General features: G+C 40.4%; 1 protein-coding gene across 2 annotated transcripts in view; it reads left to right on the top strand.

Moving 5' to 3' along the window:
- The window catches only part of dpp7 (dipeptidyl-peptidase 7), a 48,111-nt gene that overhangs the window by 11,560 nt on the left and 11,613 nt on the right, over positions 1-24,938 (top strand). For both annotated transcript variants that reach the window (XM_051950705.1, XM_051950704.1), the window contains exons 9-10: positions 1,716-1,834; positions 4,103-4,259. In XM_051950705.1, coding sequence (XP_051806665.1) covers positions 1,716-1,834; positions 4,103-4,259 — 276 coding nt within the window. The remainder of the gene's footprint in view (positions 1-1,715; positions 1,835-4,102; positions 4,260-24,938) is intronic.

The following is a 24,938-nucleotide window of genomic DNA, read 5'->3' as shown; positions in this document are numbered from 1 at the left end:
CCCTGTAGGATCACCATGGGCTGGAGCATAACCCAGCTGACTTATGGTGAAGCCAGGAGACACCTGGACAGGTAACAGTCTATCACAGGACTACACATAGAGACAAACACTCACATTCACACCTATGGACGATTTAGAATCACCAGCTAACCTCAGCATGTTTTGGTTTTCCCTCAAGCCATATCCCTCATGAACAATAAATCAAATAATAATAATAATGCATATACAGTATGCATCTTCATGTGCAGTACCTTAATAACAATGTGCAATGCTGTAATTTAAGTTGTATTCTAATGTATTTCCCTGTTTTAAGAAAACGTTTGCCTTTTTTACACAGTACTTCCTTTCCACTTGCTTTTACTCATTACCGCTTATACTTACCACATTTTTTATTTAGAATTCTCAGATTTAGATTTGTATATTTATTCTTGTACCGTCTGTTGTTGTTAGGTACTGCAACTTTATACACCACGTCAAATTCCTTGTGTGTACTCACTTGGCAACAAAGGCTTTTCTGATTGCGATGTTTTTGGACTGTGGGGGGAAGCTGGAGAACCTGCAGAAAACTCACACATGCACAGGGAGAACATGCAAACTCCACACAGAAAGACCTCAGGGTGACATTTAAAGCCCAGGACCTTCTTGTTGTGAGGTGACAGTGTTAACCACTGCATCACTGTGCCTTCCTGTAAATACAGATGGTCTACTTGAATCAGTCAGTAGTCATGGTTACAGTTTGTTTTGTTTTGTTTTTTTTTCCAACTGGAGCAAGAATTCATGCTCTTTGCTTAAGTAAAAGTAAAAGTGCACATTGTAACAACATTTGCTTACAAGTGAAAGTCCTGAACTTAAAATGAAGATGTTAATTTCAACAGGAAAATAGAATAGAATATTTTTTTTCAATGTCAGCTCAAATTTGCAACAAAACTAATCAGTACTCTCTCAGTGTTTGATAAATAAATACAAAGTGCATACGTAGGTAGCACGTCCAGACGGTTAGTGTGAGTGTTTGATTTAACAGTTCTTTTATGGCTCTGGGAGAGTAGGTGGAGTTGCTGTGGTGCTGAAATGTGTCTTAGTACAGAGCTGAGAAAGTCTCTACCCGTGCATTATTGTGTGCAGTAAGCAGAGAGAAGTTAAAGTGGCGCTAATTTGTCAATATTTTGGTTTTGGAAAGTAAAAAATGCAGTCAGTTTAATAATTGTTTCAGCTTCAGTCGTGTAAAATTGAGCTCTTTAAATTTAAAACGGGATCAAATTTGCATAATCTCTGCCTCTGAAACAAAAGAAGTTCATAATTAAAGTGAATTGAACAAAAGGGCTTTTATTTTGCTCACACTGTACAGTGCCTAGGACTGCACAGTGGCTTGGGCATCCCAGCCTTCCTAGGATCTTTCTGCATGGAGTTTGCATGTTCTCCCTGTGCATGCGTGGGTTTTCTTCAGGTTCTTTGGCTTCCTCCCAAATTTCAAAAACATGCTGAGGTTAACTGATTATTCTAAATTGTCCATGAAGGTGTGAATGCGATTGGGATTGTCTGTATATGTAACCCTGTGACACAGACTGTTACCTGTCCCGGATGTCCCCTGCCTTCACCTTGAGTCAGCTGCCCCACGGCCCTAAAGAGGATGAAGCGGTGTATAGATGATAGATGTACAGTGTCTAGACATGTAACAGTCTCTCATACCAAGTCTTTTCAATCATTTTCCCCTGCAGGGATTGTGTACAACTCTACAGGGCTGCTGACTTGTTTTGACCTATACAGTCTGTATGTGGAGTGTGCTGATCCCACTGGATGTGGACTGGGTTTCAACAGCCAGGCCTGGGACTACCAGGTACTCCGGCATCCAGCAACTCAGAACACAGCATGTAGTATTTGAGAAGCAGCGTAGTTTATTTTCAGTTTGGTGTGTATAAACTCTACATTAACCCTCTAAACCCCGAGCAATTTCTAGGCGTTTTTTTGCTCCTGCCACCTGTTTACTCACTGTGGGCTCATTTTTCATGACACAAGCATGGCTAAGAGAGAAAACATAGAATGTCTTCTGTGCAGATCATAAAAGCTAAGGTTGAATTTGTTTGGTCAATGGTTTTATAGACATGAACTTTGAATCAACATGTACAACGTTTTGTAAGTACAACACAGCAAATAATAGAGGCTGTACACACTATAAATATTTTACTGCTTCCGTAGTTGTCTCATGTTTGCTCAGTGTGAACACAGTTTGCAGTTCAACTGAACATCCCAGAATTTTGTCCTGTAACTGTTAGACATAGTTGTGTCATTAGTGGCTTTTTGGTTTCACATAGGAGTACAGAAAATTTAGTTTTTGCAGGTGCAAACGGTTTATTTTTTTCATCTCTTTAAATGAGACACACATGTTACAGTGATTTTTAAAAACCCATCATAACTAGAATTTTCACCACATAACTGTATGCAACGCATGGTTATCTTAAGGACCACTGGGAAAAGTTGAAGCTCGAGCAATTCTTTCAGTTTTTTTTTAGAAATTAAAGTGTTGATCAGTTACCACTACTTGATTAGTCAAAGGCATTCACTTTTAATAACTTTTTGTTGGTTCGCAGACGTTAGTGACGTCAGTAATGTCAATAGTATTTTAATTAAGAGAGGTTTTTTTTGTTGATCCTCTATATCTAAATGATGAATATGTGCTGAGGTACTGAATGTTAAGTGTAAACTTGTACAGGAAACAGGAAACATAATGTTACCATTCATAGAGTTGACCTGTTAGTTTTCACTCACTGAGCATTTTATTAAGAACAACTCTACACCTGCTCATTCCTCTGATTATCCACTCATCAAAAACCCTCCATTTATGTGCCAGCAGTGATGCATAAAAACCTACAAGAACAGGTGAGAAGCTTCAGTTTATGGTCACATGTAGACATCATCTCATTGGCCAGACCAGGGCCTCTTCCACACAATCTGTCATGTTGCACAGAACCAAAGTCTAGAACAAATCAACAAAAAAAGTGTCCCAAGAGAGGGCTCTTAAGTAGCTTTTAGTAGCCACCAAGAGCCACTCCTTTTCCATTTATCAGTCAGTCATGGTTTAAATGCCACAGCCTGAGTATTGCTGCTGACCGTGTACATCCCTCTATGATCAAACGTTCTGTCTGTTAATGACTCCTACCAGCAGGGCAGGGCTCCATGTTACAAAGGTAAAAGCATCTCAAAGGGTCTTCATGAATGTGACAATGACTTCAGTGGACTTCAGTCTCCTCCTCAGTAGCAGTGAATGATCTGCCCAAAAGATCATATGATGAGCATGTCATCACATGATTAATTGTGCATGTGATTTTCTGGATACAAAGCCTGTCACTTCCATTAAAGGCTAAAGGACCGACTCACAAATGTCTGCCTCCTGTTTTCACTCTGATTTTATTTAGAGTTGAAGCCAGAAGTAATTTGTGTCTCCACTGCTTAGATGCTTTTTTGACAGTACAGTCCCTGCTAATGAGCTGACAGCAGCTGTCCTGTTGTGCTTTTCCCAACACGCAGACTAGCCAGATTTCTGTCATTCACCTGCTTCTCTACTGAATCTTTATTTCTGCTGAAGCACTCACTGCTAATGGTAGCCGGCTCTCTCATTACAAGTGGCCTTTATGGTAGCCATGTTCTACTCCGCACCCTCAGAGAGCTTGGCACAGCAGAACAGGAATCAGTTGTAACAGGAGAGGCAGTTGAATGACATCAAGAATCACCAAAATAATGGCCTGACATGTGAGAAACACTAGATGGGATGGACATGGTCATGATTAGCAATAACTGAAATTTTTAAACAAAATATTTGTGCATAGTACCCTTCAACTGCCGAAGGCAGAAATTTGGTTTAAAAAAATTTGTTGTTTCTGCTCATACCAAAAGTAACTTGGGCTTAGTTTTTGTACAATAGACAAGAGAAAGCTTTACCCACATCCACTGGATATCAAAGTTTACATATTATATTGTAATATGTAATATATATTACATATATGTAACATATAATATGTATTATAATACATATTATACTGCCCATAGTTTAAAAAGGCCATTTAATATATGATTATAACACTCCTCTCCTGTTTCTGTGTGCTTACAGGCATGCACAGAGATTGAGCTGTGCTATGAGAGCAACAATGTGACAGACATGTTTCCTCCCATGCCCTTCACTGAGAGAGATCGAGAAGTTTACTGCTCCAAGCGCTGGTCTGTAGTTCCACGGCCAGGCTGGCTTAAAATCCAGTTCTGGGCTGATGGTGAGTACTTATTATTTAGAGATTCACCAAACTGACTCATCACTGGCATTTGGAAATGAAGGAAAATAGGATGTGATACATTAGAGAAGCACTGTCTTGCTGAAATGGGCAGTATGTAAACCTTTGCAATTATCAACCCCTGTTGCAAATCAGGTTTATTGGCAAAATGTGCAAACTTTCAGCTGTTTGTGATAAACAACTCCAACAAGAAGAATTTAAGTAACTCAACACAACCGGTTCTACAGGTGGCCTCTCCGAATTTGAGATACAGTGGTGGACAAAGTTTTTGGACACCCCATGCATTTGTGAATCATGGTCTTCAAGTGCAATTTCTTTTAGTACCATCCCAGCCAAAATACTAAACAAATGCTAAAAAAAACCCATTCAAAACTTAAATTTGATTGGTTTAATCCAAATACATAAGAAGTTTTGAGTATTGGGTCATTTTGGCTCCAGTGAGGGAACCAAAATGAAGGTCATGATTTTTAGTGCTTTTTTATTGCTTTGTGTCTATATAAAGCAGCACATTTAAAAGTTCTTCACAAACAAAAATGTCTCAAACAAGGAACCTAACACAGGAAACACACCTGAAGATACAGATTCTCTGCCAGGAAGGTTACAACTGCCACCAGATAGACAGGAAGTGCAGATGCAGTCCTTCAATAGTTGGCAGGGCTTAAAGTTTTCCGGCGCCGCGCTGGATTTCCGGCCCATGGAAGTGTACCATTTAAAAAATGTCATCCATCTCCGTCCCGAAGGCTCCAAGCATGTGCGTCATTGTGCATTCAGTTGCTCCGCTTTAATCAATCAAACTCCAAATCCTACATTAAAAATTATACACTTTCTGTCCAGGCATGCGACTTTCTGATAGAACTTTTATCCAATTACAGTTTTCTAACTGCGAGTGCGCATCGACTGCTGGGCGCACGATATGCTGCGCCCTCTTGCTTCGGCATCGTCAGTGCTGCTGAGCCACTGATAAGAAATAACAGTATCCCACAAACAAAATCCAAATTTGCAATATTTGTTGGTGTTTTTTGTAATTATATTTAAAGGGAATTGCTGGAAACACATTGATATATATTGCATATTATTTATTTTATTTCTGCTTGGACTGTATACCCATTCCACACGTGTCCCAGCCCTGTGGCTGCCTGGTCTCTCCAGAGCGCACGGAGCTCCAATCTGTGAGTGGTGCGGTGAAGAATCGAGCAGCTGATCACTGGTCAATAGCGTTGGAGTTTGTGTTTAGCCCAAAGACGCAGATACTAAAGTTTGCTCAGACTTTGTGTGACAGAGGAGAGAGGATGTGTCTCTGCTGATTAACAAAGAGAGCAGCCGCTGCCGCGATCCCTGATCCGCGGTGTGTTGACTCGCCCCATTGGCGTAAGTGCGTCAGTGGCGATGCGCGTGCACGCCCCACAGTCCCCATGGTTTCGCCACAAAATAAAAACAAACGGGCTTAGGTACTGAATTAAAAAAGTAACAAGAACAGAAGTTGTTGATTTTGTTTGATTTCTTAATCTTTAAACATTTTCTATGTGTTTTACAACGGCAAAAGGAAAAAAAGGAAACAGCTTTTTAGTTTGCTGGATTTTATTTTGAAAGGGAAAAAAATCAAAGATCAAGCCATATGGATTTGTCCCATTATTCTCCTCAGAACATCTGTTTAGTTAAATATGCACAAACTGAATGTAGCTTAGGTGATATTAACCTTTTTTATTTGAGGACATATAGGATGTTTGTAATAATGAGTTAAATAGCTCTCAGCAGATTTTGTGACCTTATGCATCCGAATGATGTCTAGCCACAAACAAAAACTCTCCAATCTTAAGCAAATATTGTTAGTAAGAACAGAACGAACGTATGGGTTGTGTGAAATGAATAATGGATAGATAGTTAAATAAGAATGTTCTTAGCCTGCTTTTCACCGTTTTTTCTTCCCAAAATATAGATAAAAATAGAAACATTTAAATTGAAAGCCGACTGAACAAATTATACAGTGAATACATTTTTTCCCTTACCAAAAACGAACAAAATGTGTGTCAGTTCAAATTGAAAATCAAATGATTTAAACTAATCACACAGATTATTGAGGTGTATCAAATGAGCAGTTACTAACATGTGTATGTGTGGTTATGTGCTACAGAGGGCTTCTTAATCACATCTGTGTGAGAAATGGGCTGACTCCAGAGGAAAAGGCCAGAGTAGAAGTTCTTCAGCATGAGCAGTCCATTGCCGCCAGGACCCAGATAAACCAGATCAGGAAGGCCCGAATTTCTTTGCTAGTTACAGAGTTTGAGAGAGTCAGCATCATGATCAACTTATTCAGAGGTATCTTATATTGTGAGGCAATAACTAAAATTGCATGTAAGAGTTAATACTAGTACTTTTATTACCTGCTTAAATACAAAGTTGGTATAGCAAGTGACATATGACAATTTATTCTCTTGTAGTGTTCCAGAGAATATTAAACAAGTTAATTCTGTTGTCTGTGTTTTGCAGTTTATTTCAACAAACAACATTTTGAACAACATGTTAAAAAGAAAATGTTCAGAAAATTCACAAACAAAGCAAAAAAGAAAAAAAGAAATGACTTTTTCAAACAGTATTCTCCAACCACTTAATATTCTCTTGAGACTGACACTTGAGATAATGTTGTCACTAAAAATTGTGCCTTATGAAGGAAAGCAGTATAGTTTTGTAGCAGTTTGGTTGTGGTTGGTGTTGTTTTGAGTTCTTGTTAAATCTACTGAAGAGATAAAAGTTATTAATAATATATGTACTTGATTTTCATGATTTTTTCCCCTTTACACTAAAATAAATCTTTGCAATTATAGTGATGTGGTATTGAAACATCAACACAAAAAAAAATCTGACTTGGGGCACTTTCTAAAATGTCTTAAGTTTTGGCCAAGTAAGGTTTTACATTTGAGCAACAATAAAATAGTGGGATCATAATGGACATTATTTCCACCAGATGACCTCATATTTGCTCTGAATTAATAGAATCTCATGTATATTGTGTTTTAGTGAGTTTTAAAACACATTCAAATACGTTTATTGACACTATAAATTGGATCTTAGAAGTTCAGGCTCAGGATTTTTTCTCACTTTAAGCCCTGAGTTGGATACATTCTTTTTTTTTCCCCCAAGTATTTTTATTAAAGATTTTCATTATTTCAGACAGAAACTACACACATAAAGAAAGAAAGAAAGAAAACAAAACACACACACACACACGCACAAAAAAACTAATGAAGAAGAATGGTACAATGTTACACTGCAGAAAACAATAAAAAAGTCCACAGTAATAGGAATAAAAGAAGAGTGGTACATTGGCAAATTAGTTGCTATGGTGTCACAATGACTTTGTGTTGCCCCATCCGGGCCAGCGGCCTTTCCAGATCTCGGTAAATGTATCGAGTCTCTCTGAAACAGTGTATCGAACTTTCTCCATATGTAATATATTTGTAATCTCTGTTAACCACATCTTAAATTGAGGTACAGTGTCAGTTTTCCATAGTGTTAAAATAACCTTTTTTGCAATTATCATACCAGTCATACGAGTCTAAAACAGTATGTCGCTTAGAGGAGCTGAGGCACAGAAGAGAGGGAGATATCCCAAACAAAGCTGCTGCAGGTTCTGGGAGAAGCTGGCAGTTATACATACTTCCAAACCACTGAAAAATGTCATGCGAGAAGTTATGTAGCTTTGTACAGGTCCAAAATAAATGGGTCAGAGAACCTTCTGCACATTTACAACGATCACATAGAGGGGAGGTGGAAGGAAATATTTTATGCAGTTTCGTTTTAGAGTAATGAAGTCTGTGCAGGACCTTAAATTGAATTAACTTATGCCTCGCATTTATAGAACAAGAATGAATCTTGCTTAGGCTCTTCTCCCAGACCTCATTCTCAATCTGCAAGCCTAGCTCCTCTTTCCATGCGTTCTTTAAATATGTGGTATTACAGCTCAACTAATTAGAAAAGAAGTTCATAAATCTAGTAACCAATTTTCTTGAGTCGGGTGAGCACATTAAGAGATTATAAAAAAAAATGGTCTTCTTGAAGCAGTTCAAATTTTGGGATATTTTGCCGAATATAATTCCTAATCTGTAAGTATCGAAAAAACTGTGCAGTTGGGAGAGAGAATTAATCTTTTAATTGAGAAAATGAGGCTAGTTGTCCATTAATATATAGACTTTTGAGACTGATAATTACCTCCGCCAGGAGGTTATGTGATCACCGGAGCCTGTCTGTCTGTCTGTCTGTCTGTCTGTCTGTCTGTCTGTCCGTCCGTCCGTCCGTCCGTCCGTCCGTCCGTCCGTCCGTGTGTGTGTGTGTGTGGCGTCAGAATCGTGTCAAAACAATCAAAGCAACTCGCAGCAACGTGTCTGTACACGCATGATTATTTTCTTACGCGTGCGTGCGTGCGTTGTCGTGTGCAGATTGTATTTCACGCGTAACAAGAAGCTGCGTGCGTATGAAGCAGCGCGTACATGCCTGTCTGTCACTGTTTGACAAATACACACATGGACAAAATTGTTGGTACCCCTCAGTTAAAGAAGGAAAAACCCACAATTCTCACTGAAATCACTTGAAACTCACAAAAGTAACAATAAATAAAAATTTATTGAAAATTAAATAATCAAAAACAGCCATTACTTTTGAATTGTTGATTAACATAATTATTTAAAAAAACAAACTAATGAAACAGGCCTGGACAAAAATGATGGTACCTCTATAAAAGATTGAAAACTATTTGACCAGAGTGACATGATTAACTCAGGTGTGTCATTTAATTGACATCACAGGTGTTTCCAAACTCATAATCAGTCAGTCTGCCTATTTAAAGGGAGACAAGTAGTCACCCTGCTGTTTGGTGAAAAGGTGTGTACCACACTGAACATGGACAACAGAAAGCGAAGGAGAGAATTGTCCCAGGACATCCGAAAAAAAATGATAGACAAACATCTTAAAGGTAAAGGCTATAAGACCATCTCTAAACAGCTTGAAGTTCCTGTGACAACAGTGGCTCATATTATTCAGAAGTTCAAGACCCACGGGACAGTAGCCAACCTCCCTGGACGTGGCCGCAAGAGGAAAATTGATGACAAATTGAAGAGACGGATCGTTGGAATTGTATCCAAAGAGCCCAGAGCAACCTCCAAAGAAATTAAAGGTGAACTCCAAGGCCAAGGTACATCTGTGTCAGATCGCACCATTCGTCGTTGTTTGAGCCAAAGTGGACTTCATGGGAGACGACCAAGGAGGACACCACTGCTGAAAAAAACTCATAAAAAAGCGAGACTGGAATTTGCAAAAATGCATGTTGACAAGCCACAAAGCTTCTGGGAGAATGTCCTTTGGACAGATGAGACCAAACTGGAGCTTTTTGGTAAGGCACATCAACTCTATGTTCATAGACTCAAAAACCAAGCATACGAAGAAAAGAACACTGTCCCTACGGTGAAACATGGAGGAGGCTCAGTAATGTTTTGGGGCTGCTTTGCTGCATCTGGCACAGGGTGTCTTGAAAGTGTGCAAGGTACGATGAAATCTGAAGACTATCAAGGCATTCTGGAGAGAAATGTGCTGCCTAGTGTCAGAAAGCTTGGTCTCAGTCGCAGGTCATGGGTCTTCCAACAGGACAACGATCCAAAACACACAGCCAAAAACACCCAAGAATGGCTGAGAGAAAAGCGTTGGACTATTTCTAAAGTGGCCTTCTATGAGCCCAGATCTGAATCCCATTGAACATATGTGGAAGGAGTTGAAACATGCCATTTGGAGAAGACACCCATCAAACCTGAGACAACTGGAGCTGTTTGCTCATGAGGAGTGGGCCAAAATACCTGTTGACAGCTGCAGAACGCTCATTGACAAATACAGAAATCGTTTAATTGCAGTGATTGCCTCAAAAGGTTGTTCAACAAAATATTAAGTTATGGGTACCATCATTTTTGTCCAGCCCTATTTCATTAGTTTGTTTTTTTAAAATAATTATGTTAATCAACAATTCAAAAGTGATGGCTGATTTTGATTATTTAATTTTCAATAAATTTTTATTTATTGTTACTTTTGTGAGTTTCAAGTAATTTCAGTGAGAATTGTGGGTTTTTCCTTCTTTAACTGAGGGGTACCAACAATTTTGTCCACGTGTGTACTATTACGCGTTCACACGCGTGCGGTCGTCATACACAATAGAACGTTTCTGCACCGTGCGTACCAGTCCGCCTCACATGAGCATGTCGTGTAGTTGGCTTTTTCATTTTAGTCAGCCAGCGGAGGCAGCAGTGAGCTATACTGGCGGAAAAGAAGAAGACGAAGAAGAGTCTCCCCTTTTCGACCGAGGCAGTTCCGGTTCGATGTTGGAGTCGGTGGCCGATTTGGCTCCGGTTTTTTGTTTTTCCGACAGGCGGTGGGCCGCCTCCGGGCTCCAAAAACTGGGACTCGCACCGGCCCCAACTCGTTGCTGGGCCAGAGGTGGCCCGAGGTGAGAGCCCAGTACGTCAGAGGCTGGGGTTACAGTCCGACCGTCAACAGCGGAAACACAGAAGCGCCGTTTTTAAACAGCCGAGCGAGCAGCAGTAATGTTCAGTGTTTGTGTTTTAAAAACCGGTAAATCTAGAAGCAAAATCCAAGCAGCAACGGTCTGAGGAGGAGACCCAAAGCTTCCTGGAACTGTGGTCTTCATTTGAAATTCAGTGGAAGTTAGAGGGAGCCTCTTGGACCACATCAGTGTTCGAAACAATCCAGTGGGAGACGGCTACAGCTGTACGAACGGAGCCTGACTAACTCCTCAACAACTAAAAAGTTCAGAAATGACTACAAGAACCAGAAAAGGCAGCCGGGATGCTGCAGTTTTTGGCCAAAAAGAGCCCCAATGTTTTCCGGCTGCATTCTGTGATTCCAACCGGGTCCCTGAACGCAACAGCTGAGCAGGAGTTGATGCAGGCTGCAGTACCGATCATGATAGGTAAGTTTTATTTCTTAAACACCTTGCTGTTAGCCGACTATGAATACGTCTAAAACTTATTCAAAAGATCAAATTAACACAATGAAGTGAGGAATACTGGTAATGTGCAGCTATTTTTATAATTTCAAGGTAAAATGCTGATTGTGCTGTGATTTTCCAGCTTTGCAGATGTGGAAATTCAATGCATTCATTACTTATACACAGATTTCTTTGATGGTTTTTAGTTGTTGCTCAAATATATCAAGGCATTTAGCACTGCTGGAAATTATTACAGGCATTTTTTGTAACATTTTCTAACATCGTACGGACAAATTAATAATTAATGGAGAAAATGGTTTTAAATTACAGATGCTATCAACAACATTTCTTGTTAATTTTATTTAGTTGTCGGCCTAGGATGATGAGGTCCAGTTACCAGGATCACTACTCTGCAGCTCACTGGTTCCGTCTTGCAGCTCCTTCATGCTGTCCTCCTCGCTACAGACCAAATCAAGTAAGATTTTGATTTAATTAATAAACACCATACATTTACAATAAAAAAAATCAAGTAAGATTTGTTTAGACTATGCAGACATCAACATGATCAATATGTTATCTTTTGGCCCATCCTAAAATCACAAAGTACAACATTTATTTTAATCAATCAATCAATCAAAGTTTATTTCTATATCACTTTTCTTACATAAAGTAGCACTAAGTGCTTAACAAGTTAAAAACAAACAATAAAAAGACAATGCCCCACATCCCTCCCAACTCAACTCCCATCATACTCCCTATCAACACACACACATACACACGCAGACAGTCATACAGCCACGCACACACACACACACACACACACACACACACACACACACACACACACACACACACACACACACTTCTACAACAGAAATAACTAGAAAAGCACGCAGAGAGCGCAGACTTCCGCCAGGTCATCTGTCTGTCTGTCTGTTTGATAACAGCATAACTCAAAAAGTTATGGACAGATTTTCACCAAATTTTTACAGAATGTCCGGAAGAGCAAAAGTAACAATCGATTAGATTTTGGAGGTGATCTGGATCACCGTCTGGCTCCAGGATTTTTTTGAAGGACTCTGTACAATTGAGAGATGGCCGGCAAAATCCGTCCGTAACTTTTTGAGTTATGCTGTTAACAGACAAACAGACAAACAAACTCCGATGATTACATAACCTCCTGGCGGAGGTAATAAGTTAACTGTGTTCATGAATATAGAAAATAATTACTGACAACTAATGCTGCTTGGGTGCTTTTATGCAGGATAAAGGAAGCAGGATGCTGCTGTGGATCTGCTGCAGTATCTGGAGACGTCAGAGGAACGGTTCTTGGAACAGATCTGAAGACACCGAGACCTGACCACTGCCCTGCATCCAGAACATCCAGAGGACGGATGAAAATTCAAACACCTTGGCTGGAGTGATGGGACGCATGGTGTCGGTGCTGGAGCGACTGTCACAGAAATAAACTGCATTGTCCACTATTCCTGCCTTTTTTAGAAAAAGTAATCATATTTTTTTATAAATTGTTTTCCTTCTTAGCTATTTAAGTACACTTGTATTTTACTCTTGCACTTTGGGTGAATACAAATATATTTGTGATGAAAGATGCATGTTTTGTCTATAATCTACAGAGATTTTATTCAGTGTTAAGTGCACACTTCTACGTACACACATTTTGACAGATAATCAGTTGTGCTTTTCAAGCAGATTTCAATCTGACACATACCAGCAACATACCGGTATGTTGTTTCTTACAACATATGTCACACCAAGCTAGATAAACTGTACTACTGCAGCAGATATATTATTGAAGTGTGCTTACATTACATGTCTACATACACTACTCACAAAAAGTTACTCAACTTTAGGTGAAATTTATGGAAATTGTAAAAATTAATGCTATGGTGATATTAAATCATGAAAGTAGGGCATTTAAGTAGAAACATGCAATAGTGATTTCCTCATCTCAAACAATTTATTAAAACAAAAGCTAACAGCAGTGAAGGGTATATCACAATAAAAATGTCTCATGACAGTTTGCACAGAACAGCAGCCTTCAGCTGAAATCCGGTACAGTTGTGTCCCACCAGTGGCGTGATCACGGATGTTCCCAGACAACAGCTGACCTCTGTCTCGTAATTAAAATCATCTATAAAGGTAAATATAGATACTATCATCAATTTGTTGCATTTGTTTAACCGCTATGTAGGTTAGCCGCAGCAAGACGGAGTATCTGTGTGTGAATGAGAGGGACCCAAGTGGAAGAGTGAGGTTACAGGGACAAGAGATCAAGAAGGTGGAGGATTTTAAGTACTTCAGGTCAACAGTCCAGAGCAATGGAGAGTGTGGAAAAGAGGTGAAGAAGCGTGTACAGGCAGGCTGGAACGGCTGGAGAAAAGTGTCAGGTGTGATTTGTGATGGAACAGTTTCAGCTAAAATGAAAGGAAAGGTTTACAAAACTGTGGTGAGACCAGTCATGTTGTTTGGTCTGGAGACAGTGTCCCTGAGGAAAAGATAGGAGGCAGAGCTGGAGGTAGCAGAACTGAAGATGCTGAGGTTCTCTTTGGGAGTGACCAGGATGGATAGGATCAGGAATGAGTGCATCAGAGTGACAGCACATGTTAGAGGCTTTGGAGATAAAGTCAGAGAGGCCAGACTCAGATGGTTCGGACATGTCCAGAGGAGAGAGAGTGAATATATTGGTAGAAGGATGCTGAGTTTCCCACTGCCGGGCAGGAGGCCTAGAGGAAGACCAAAGAGGAGGTTTATGGATGTGGTTAAAGAGGACATGAAGGTAGTTGGTGTGAGAGAAGAGGATGCAGCAGACAGGGTTAGATGGAGGCAATTGATTCGCTGTGGCGACCCCTGAAGGGAAAAGCCAAAAGGAAAAGAAGAAGTTTAACCGCTATTTAATGGATGCAAATGTATTTGAGGCTAAGTAGCTAAGCTAAATGAATTATGGAATAATAATAAACGTCAGAAGAACTGCAGCCTAGTGGCTTGGGGCTGTGAAGCCTGAGAACCTAATTTAAATAATAATAATAAAAACTGGGTAAGTTTATCCCCGTGTTTTGGAACAATAGCGCCATCAGCTGGAACCGAACAACTACACGACGCGCTCATGTTATGCGTTATGCTGCGCACGGTGCAGATCAACAACTATTGTGTACAATCAGAAATTGCGACCGCACGCGTGTGTGAGCGCGTAAAAGTATTTGTCAAACAGTGACAGACAGGCATGTACATGCTGCTTCATAAGCACGCAGCTTCTTGTTACGCGTGACAGAGTTCACGCACGTCATTTCCGCGTACGTGTGAGCGCGTGACCGAAATGTTCTATTATCTTCATGTGAGCGTTAATGCGTGCGTTTGTAAAAACACGCATGAATTTTACGCGTGACCGCTCCGCGTAGTGTGATTGCCGGTGCGTAACAATCGATTAGATTTTGGAGGTGATCCGGATCACCGTCTGGATCCAGGATTTTTTTGAAGGTCGAAGGACAATTGACAGAGATGGCCGCCAGGGGTCGCTGCAACGATCCCGGGCGGCGGCCGAATCCCCCACGGCAGGTTCGGGCTTCCCGGGCGAGTCGGGACCGACGAAACGAAGCGGCGGCGACGCATGGTACCTTCACACGCGCGCGCAACGGTACCGTCACGTGTGTGCGGTGGCGCCGCGTGTGTCGCTGCAACGATCCCGGGCGACGGCCGAATCCTTTGTGGATTCGGCCTGCCCGGGCGAGTTGGGACCGACGAAAAGAGGCGGTGACGCGTACGGTACCGTCACACGCGCGCAAAACACTGTGCTGTTACACTGTACATGCATGTTATGCTTTCTGCACAAACTGTTGAAACTCAATACAATCCGTCCATGACTTTTTGAGTTATGCTGTAACAGACAGACAGCCTGGCGGAGGTCTACGCTCTCAGAGTGCTTTTCTAGTTCCTTTTTGTCTCCAAATGTCAAATGAGGCATCTAGTAAGGAGTCTGGAAATGCATGATTGCGATACACTGGAGCGTGGATTGAAGTATTTGGCAGTGCAAAACTCTTTCTGATTTGACTAAATATCTTTATACAATTTGAAACTATAAGATTAATTACTTTTAAATTTGAATTAGGGGATGAAAAAGGAGGGCAGGAAGAGAGCTGTTTTCAACCCCATCACTTTCAATGGCCACCCATGGGGGAATTTCAAATAGTGAGTATTGCTTATAATCTTTCTGCCAGTAAACAAGTGCTCTGCAGATTGCAGCATAATAGTAATGCTGAAAATTGGGCAATCCAAGTCCGCCCTTTGATTTCGGCTTACATAAATGAGCCTTTGTAATCCTATGGGTTTTATAGCCCCAGACAAAAGGAAGAACAATTGAATCTATCAACTTAAAGAATTGCTTAGTCAAGAAAATTGGCAAGTTTAGGAAAACATACAGAAATTTTGGCAATGCAACCATTTTGACAGCATTTATGCGACCGACCATTGAAATAGGAAGACTCCTCCATCTTTCGATGTCTTGTTTTAATTTTTCTAATTTCTCAGAATGATTCAATTTAAAAATTAATTTAGGATGTTTAGGTAAAATTACACCAAGATATTTTAACTTATCAGTTTATTTGAAAGGAAGATTGTACAAAAAATTAGCATCGATCTCAGCACCCAGGGACATAACTTCACTTTTTTGCCAATTAATAGTATAACCTGAGATTTCTCCAAATGATTTCACCAAGTCTAACAGTGCTGGTAACGAAGATTCAGGTTGTGACAAAAAGAGAATAACGTCATCTGCGTATAGTGAGATATGATGATCGATGTTCCCCAACCGAACCGGAGTGATGGCTGGAGTACTCCTTATTGCAATGGCTAGCGGCTCAATTGTGATTGCGAAAAGTAGTGGGTTTAACGGGCAGCCCTGCCGTGTACCTCGATGCAAAAGAAAAGGCGACGACCGGTCCTGGTTGGTGACTATGAATGAAGATGGTTGCACATATAATAAAGTGACCCAGGAAATGAATCGATAACCAAGACCAAATCTTTCCATGACATCTACCATATAATGCCATTCTACCCGGTTGAAAGCCTTCTCTGCATCGAGGCTAAGAGCCGCTACTCTTTCCGTTTTCCAGTGTTTATGATACATGATATTCATCAATCTTCTGACATTTAAAAAAGAGAACCTTTTGGGCACAAACCCTGCTTGGTCTGGGTGTATGATTGAACCAATGTAGTTGTTTAATCTGTTTGCAAGTACTTTAGTGAATATCTTCATATCTCTGTTTAATAATGCAATAGGGCAATAAGATGATGGTTCTGTTTCATCCTTACCTTCTTTTAACAATAGCGAAATATTAGCTTCATATAATATGTGCGGGAATTGTTTCTGTTGAAACGACTGCTCAAACATTCTAAGAAGCAACGGAGCCACTTTATCTGCATTTTTGTTATATAGTTCAATACCAAAACCATCCGGGCCAGCGGCCTTTCCATTGGGAAAGGACCTAATAGCGGTCAATATTTCTTGAATTGTTATATTTGAATTTAAAGCGTGTCGGGCATCATCATTTAGTTTAGGCAAGTTCAACTTCCCCATCCATGCAGAAATGTCACCCTTGGATTTGGATTTATAAAGTTCCTCATAATATTCCTTAAATCGGTCATTAATTGCTTTAGGATCAGTAAGAATCTCACCAGATTTTGATTTTATTTTGTGAATAGCTCTGCTGGCCTGGATGGCTCTTAGCTGTCGCGACAGCAAATTATGGGACTTATCCCCAAGCTCGAAATGTTTTTGTTTAATACGAAACAGTTGGCCACTTAGTTTGGAAGATTAAATGGAATTGTACTCATATTTCAACCTGAGAATATCTTGTAAAACAGGAGAGGAAGGAGAAACCTTATGGGTTTGCTCAAGCTGGGTTAACTTAGTCTCTATGTTTAATAAACACTGACTTTGTTTCTTTTTTAGAGCAGATTCAAAAGATATGTGTCCTCGTAGCACTACTTTAAAAGTTTCCCATAATACAGAGACTGACACATCTTGTTTGTCATTATTTTCCATGAACTCCGAGATTTTGCTTGTCATAAATTGACAAAAAGTCTTTTCAGTTAAGAGAAGTGGATTAAACCGCCAATAAATATGCTTGTTTTGAATAGTGTAAATCTAAAATTACTGAAGTGGGAGAATGATCCGAAATCACAATGTTGTGATAATTAGAAGATGCCACATTGGAAATCAATTTGGAATCAAGTAAAAAGAAATCTATTCTAGAATAGGAATTGTGCACTTGTGAAAAATAAGAATAGTCTCTAAGTCTCCAAATGTCAACCAAGTTATTAGCGGTCATCATGGTTTTCAACACAGTCGTAGAGGTCAATACATGAGAGGATGGTGAGGATTTATCCAGATGAGAATCAAGTACACAGTTGAAATCACCGCCAATTATCACGTTTGTTGCAGAGAGATTAGGTATTAAATTGAATAATTTACGAAAAACCCCGGGTTATCAAAATTAGGACTATAAACATTTAACAAAGAAACATGGTATGAGTTAATATAGCCTGCTACCAATAGGAAATGACCATTTGGGTCTCATACAGTGGAAATGTGCCTGAACGGGACCGTCCTTTTAATCAAAATCGCCACACCTCTTGCTTTGCTGGAAAAGGTGGATTGGAATATTTGGTTAGCCCAGCTACACTTTAGCAGTTGTTCTTTAGTTGGTTTAATGTGTGTTTCTTGGAGATAGACAATATCAGCAGATAATGATTTTAAGTGGGAAAACACTTTGGCTCTTTTCAGGACATGTCCAAGTCCACGCACATTCCAACTCACAAATTTAATGCGACCACTCTGTCTTGGCTCAGAAAGAAGCATAATAAGTAAAGATTAGCAGTGTAAACATAAATCTGTACATTTATAAAACCGAGGAAAAAGAAGAAAAAAAACACTTAGGAACACATCTACCCCCCGCCCCCCTTCCCACTTTCCCAAACAAAGTGAGACTGTATACCACACATATTCAGCATGGGTTGGCTGGAACATAACATAAAGCAGCATAGGAAAGCCACTCCAAACCCTCTACAACAATGAACAATTCAAAGGGGTAGCCAAAAAGTCACCTTAAATATCCCGGGAACACACTTCCGGGTTGGAACAGAGTTCAGCCTTCTGCCAGAGTATCCACGTAGGTCTCCACTTCGTGTGGAGAGGAGAAAACTTTGACGGTGGATCCTAGAGACATGCGAAGCCGGACTGGGTAAATGAAACCGCACCGCGCGCCCAGAGCCAGGAGACGTTTGCGCACTTCACCAAAAGCCTGGCGCTTTTTCACCACCTCCGTTGGGAAGTCAGGAAAGGCAAAGATTGGCTTGCCATTGTAGAGCAAAGGGAATGCCTCGCGTGCCAGAAGTATAATTTAGTAGAATCTTCTCCTTGATCAAATAGTGATGCAGACGCGCGATGACTACCTGCGGGCGACCACCATCTGCGGGGATTTGGGAGCCCAGTCGGTGTGCGTGATCCACTTTCAATGGTTTGGCAAACTTGTCTGCGCCAAGAAGCTCGGGGATGAACTTGGATAAAAACTCCTCCATGCGACCATTCTCCATCTTCTCAGGTATCCCCACAATTCTAATATTCTGCCTGCGGGAGCGAGCTTCCAAATCAACAAGCTTGTGGCGAAGTGTTTCGTTTTCAGTGCGTAGCGAGGTGAGGGTCTTTTCCACATCTGTGAGGCGGCGGCCGTAATCAGAGCCAGCTTCTTCAATCTCCTGGACTCTAGTCCTCAGGGATGTTACAGACGCTCGGGACAGTTTGATACATTCTGCAGAAATACAGACGAACCAACAGCTTGGAAGAAAAAACGAGATCTGGCGTCCAAGGGTTTTTTCTGCATGAAATGACCACATCCTGATCAGCGTGTGCAGGAAAACCACCAAAATGACATTACAGGAGCTTTACCAGCAGTGGTCAAACCAAACTGATGTCCAGTCTTCCACCTGCACTGCACATGGTCGACTTTTAGATCATGGCTCAAGTTCCTACAAGGCTGTCAAGAAGCCCAGATCTATGAGAGACAGAAGTTAGCACAGCGTTGTTGGGCCCAAGCACAGAAGAACTGGACAGCCAGGAAGTGGAGGAAGATTCTGTGATAGGATGAGTAAAAAAAAAAAAAAAAAGATTTTTCTACAAATATTTCATGATAATATTTGAGATTTTGTAAAATTGTAAGGTTGTCTGAAAACTTTTTTCCACCACTGTAGCATTCGATGAAACATAGATGTAGTCTTTGTTTGTGGCACATTCCTGCCCATCCCATCAGTCCTCTGCCTCCATGTGACACACATGTACGTAGTGTTCCCCTCTATGATGCCAGATAGCACATCTGCATCTGCTCTGTGATAGAGAAAATGAGATCCATCAGTGGAAAGTACTGTCCACCATCTTCCTGGTGTCCAACAATCATTAGTTGTCACTGGAGCTGGTTAGGTTCAGCTCCTTCCCAGTTTATACAGATATTCACATATGTTCTAAATGGGCTATGTAGATAAAATTGAATTGAACTGAACAGTTTCAGCGTCTCTGTAGCTGATGCCAAATGATTTCACAGATGGATGGGATGACTGTGATGATTCTCAGCTCAAACGGTGACACATCCGTCTGTGATCATGTGACAGTGACAGTTTGTTACTGTACTGTCAGAAACATTTTCTTAGATGGCAGACGTTGCAGCTGTGAACATTCAAGCGTCCGGCTACAGGTCTGACATGCCGTTATCCAGCATAACAACCCCTCATCATCTGTGGCAATGTACAGTAGGCACGGAAAGTATTCAGACCCCTTGAAATTTTTCACTCTGTGTCATTGCAGCGATTTGCCAAAATAAAAAACAAATCATTTCATTTCTCATTAATGTGCATTCAGCACCCCATCTTGACAGAAAAAAACAGAAATGTAGAATTTTTTGCAAATTTATTAAAAAAGAAAAACTGAAAAATCACATGGTCATAAGTATTCAGACCCTGTGCTCAGTATTGAGTAGAAGCACCCTTTTCAGCTAGTACAGCCATGAGTCTTCTTGGGAATGATGCAACAAGTTTTTCACACCTGGATTCGGGGATCCTCTGCCAATCAGAATCAGAATAATTTTTATTTGCCAACTATGTGAGCACATACAAGGAATTTGACTCCGGTATTTTACAATACCCTCTTGTACTAGACAAATAGAAAATTAAATAATAAACAAATTAAAGCCGCAAGTGGCGTCAATAGGCCCTCGCCGGCTGCTGACCTGACCCGCCCCTTCTAATTTTAAACTTTGTCTCAGAAGTCTTTAGGCATGAGTGTGTTTAATAAGTGTTTATTTGGTTTAAATAGCATTCATAGCTCACAGTTTGGTCAAATCTGCATTTGGATAATATGGGACATGTTGGCCATTGCCATGGCAACACGTCAAAAATACTGCATGGATATCACTGACTTTTTTGACCGGCATGTGTGTCAGAATGTATGTGCCAAATTTGGAACGTTTTCATGGTAACAAGTAAATTTGACATAATGGGAGTATTTTTCACTTGGGCCCATTAGAATAACATGGGGAACTTCAGCCATCGCCACGGCAACACCGTTAAAATTACAACATGGTTACAATTTGCTTTTTTGATCGGGACCACATGAAGGAACAGTCACCCAAATTTCATTTATTTCTGACAAACTAATAATTTTACTCCCCATACAGATTTTATTTTAATTCTGTCGGGGGCACTGTAACGGCGATTGTCAAAATTTCACTGTCAATGTGTCCAGGTAGGAAGATTCAATAAGAGTTTAAAATTTGGTTGGGATTGGATGTGATGCACCGAGGAAGATAGACGTGCTGCTGTCAGTCTCCTCACTGGATTTAACTAAAAACAGTGTTTCTCGGTTTGCCCGTTGTTTAAAACGTGGTGGAACTATCGCCAAAACATATACAACCATTGGACATGTCGCTGGATAACTTTTTAATTATGACTAAGAAGGGAGACAATCGGAAAAAGAGCAACAAGCCGGCGGCTAACGAAGAGGAGCTTGAACTGTCAGCCCCACTAGCGACGGTACAGTGGTCCAACAGGTGACGCGAAATATTGAGGAGATGCTGGACACCAAACTCGCTAGCATTCTGAAACCAGTTACAGAGATGTCAGAAAAGCTAGACAAACTAGTAGACAGACTGGGGTCGGTGGAACAAAGGGTGTCCAACTTGGAAGATAATGCAGCAGCCAGTGCACCGCGGCTCGACTTGGTGGAGTCGGTCCTGAAAAAAGCTCTGGAAAAACTGGAGAACTACGAAAACCAGAATCGACGACATAACGTCAGAATTGTCAGACTAAAGGAGGGCACTGAAGGCAAGAATCCACCTATGTTCTTTGGGAAGTAGATCCCTGAGGTCTTGAACATGGACAATGCAGGGAGAACGGCTGAAGATTGAACGAGCGCACCGTGTGGGGCCTCCAGCGGGATCCACCAACAGACAGAGCCCCCGTGCGATCCTGGTGAGATCCACAGACAGACAAGGGATTCTACGCGCAGCCAGGACCAAGGGAAGAGTTATGGTGGATGGTCAACCTGTCCTTTTACCAGGACTTTTCTGCGGAGATTGTAAAGAGAAGACAGGAATCTGCAGACGCGCGCAGGAAGCTTCGGGAAGCGGGCATCAAATACGCCTTTGTGTATCCAGCTGTAATCAAGGTTCTTCCCCCAAATGGAAAACCGATTTCCCTTTCCACAATGAAGGAAATCAATAACTATGTGAAGACACTCCTGACTACCCAGTGACTTTATCAGTCCACGGATAATCAGGTAAATGGTATCACCCACCTGACTGCTGGAATGGAGAAAGACATTCATAATGGACAGTGGGTGATACATAATACCATGATAACTTCTGTTCAATTCAGATTTCAAATCTAAATATCGTGTAGCCATACTGAGTAACTTTTAGTTTATCTTATTGGCTGTCAGCCAGTGTTTTTTTTTGCACAGTGGTTGACATGCTGGCGTTATGATCGAGATATAATCCAGATGAGGAGACCCCCCCCCCCCCCCCCCCCCTTCCAAACTATATTGGAATAACTAAGTATGACAAGGCTGTTGTTTTCTGTTTTTCTTAGCTTTGTGTTGGCTATGTTAGGTAGGATCTATCCAAGCTTTAGGTTGTTTTTGCTTGGATTGTTCTTGTTTTTCATGTTTCTTGTCCAGACAGTCCTTCGGACTAAACTACATGCAGATTACTACATAAGGCAATGGGGATTATGCAGCGTAATATAGAATCACATTAATTTAAGTATTAAGTTTTGTACTTGGAATATCAAGAGCTCTAATAATGTTATTAAGAGGAAAGCTGTTTTAAACTATCTCAAAAAGGAGAAGATACAGGTTGCATTCCTCCAAGAAACCCATTTGAATGAGGAGGAGCATAAAAAATATCTCAGGGAATGGGTTGGACAGATATATTTTACATCCTACTCTTCAAATACAAGGGGAGCCATCATATTAGTCCATAAACTGCTGCCGTTTACAGCCCAAGACATTTACAAAGATACAGATGGAAGGATCGTTCTGGTAAAGGGAGAGCTGTATGGAGAATTGGTGTTGTTGGGAAATGTTTATGCTCCAAATGTTAATGATGAGGATTTTTTCGCCTTCCTACTCAGCAAGATTGTTGAAATGGATTGTGCAAATATGATAATTGGAGGCGATTTTAATTGCTATCTTTCCCCCTCTTTAGACAGAGATCCTCCTCACAGAGATCAGTCAAAAGCTGGTAGAGCACTACAAAATTTTCTTAAGGTATTTAACCTGTTAGATGGTTGGAGATACATGAATCCTAATAATAAAAACTACACATTTTATTCTTCACCTTACTTATCATTCTCACAAATTGACTATATACTTGTTTCGGAACACCTAGTCCACTTAGTAGAGCAATCCAACATAGGGCTCATCGCCCTTTCAGATCATGCCCCTGTAACCCTGGAAATGCAACCTCTCAGATCCGCAGAGCACTCGCTCTTTTGGAAAATTAGTGCATCACTGTTTCATGACGATAATTTTATTACATTTTTGGAAGTGCAGACAGACCTCTATTTAGAAATTAATGACTGTAGTGATTCTGATCCAAGACTGGTGTGGGAAGCTTATAAAGCCTACATGCGGGGCATGATTGTATCATATTCTAGTAGGGAAAAAAAAAAGAGCGCACTCAAAAACAATTGCAAATTGAAGAGAAAATCAAAAAATTAGAGGAAGATTACCGGAGATCTAAATCGGATGTGGTACTTAGAGAGTTAAAAGAGACAAGAGAACTATTGACTAACTTACTAACAAAGAAGGCAGAGTCTGATATTTTGTTTGCAAAACAGAGAATGTTTGAATTTGGAGATAAGCCAAATAAGTTTTTAGCTCGTCTTGCAAGAAATTCTCCCCAAAAAACATTTATTTCAGCAATATCTGATGAGGATCAAATTCACCAAACAAATAATACAAAGATAAATGAATGCTTTCAGAAATTTTATAAAACTCTGTATACCTCAGAATTGGATGATGATACACTTAATAGTAGTAACTTTTTAGATGGCTTACAAATACCTCAACTGACAGCCAAGCAAGCTGAATTGCTGGAGGGACCCATTACAGTAACAGAAATTCATAAAGTAATCTCATCACTCCAATCAGATAAAAGTCATGGGGCTGATGGATTTTATGTACAGTTTTATAAAAAGTTGAAAAGTAAAATTAATAAATTACTTAAACATGTGTTCAATAAATCCTTCGAAGAAGGTGAACTCCCAAAATCTATGTACTTAGCTCACATTATAGTCATCCCTAAAAAAGGGAAAGACCCAGAACAGTGTGCTTCTTATCGTCCAGTTTATTGGGAGTAGATGTTAAAATACTCTCAAAAATAATGGCTAATCGACTAGGAAGAGTGATCACTGATTTAGTCAGTGCAGACCAAACAGGGTTTATAAGGGGCCGTACCTCATCAGACAACACAAGACGCTTAATTGATGTTATTCACTACCTTAATTTCCATCAAATCCCAAGTGCTACAGTAACAATGGACGCAGAAAAAGCTTCCGACCGTATTGAACCGAAATACATGTTCGAAGTCTTGAGAAGATTTGGCTTTCAAACTGATTTTGTTTGTTTTATACAAAATGCCCACTGCCTCAGTTTTAACAAATGGTCTAATTTCTGCTCAATTTCAACTTAAGAAAGGTACAGCTCAAGGATCACCACTATCACCTTTGTTGTTTTCTATTGCTATAGAGCCATTAGCAATAGCAGTCCGACAAACCCCCAGCATCAAAGGGACGGTGATAGGAACAACAGAGCACAAAATTTTATTATATGCAGATGATATCCTCCTGACATTAACCGACCCGCCAAACTCAGTACCTGAGCTAATCAATTGTGTGAAAGACTTTGGACAGATTTCTGGTTACAGGGTTAATTTTACAAAATCCGAAATCATGCCTCTTGGCTTCCCGGGTACAAATGAACCGAACTTTATAAAACCTTTCCGCTGGACATCAGATGGATTTATATATCTAGGGGTTAAGATAACACCTAAAATTAATCAACTTTATGTTGTAAATGTTAACCCCATGGTAAAACACATTAAGGAAAAGATGTCAAG

Source organism: Acanthochromis polyacanthus, chromosome 7 (assembly GCF_021347895.1).
Source record: "Acanthochromis polyacanthus isolate Apoly-LR-REF ecotype Palm Island chromosome 7, KAUST_Apoly_ChrSc, whole genome shotgun sequence".
In the NCBI taxonomy this organism is placed as follows: Eukaryota; Metazoa; Chordata; class Actinopteri; family Pomacentridae; genus Acanthochromis; species Acanthochromis polyacanthus.
This window is presented reverse-complemented; position numbering and strand designations above follow the sequence as displayed.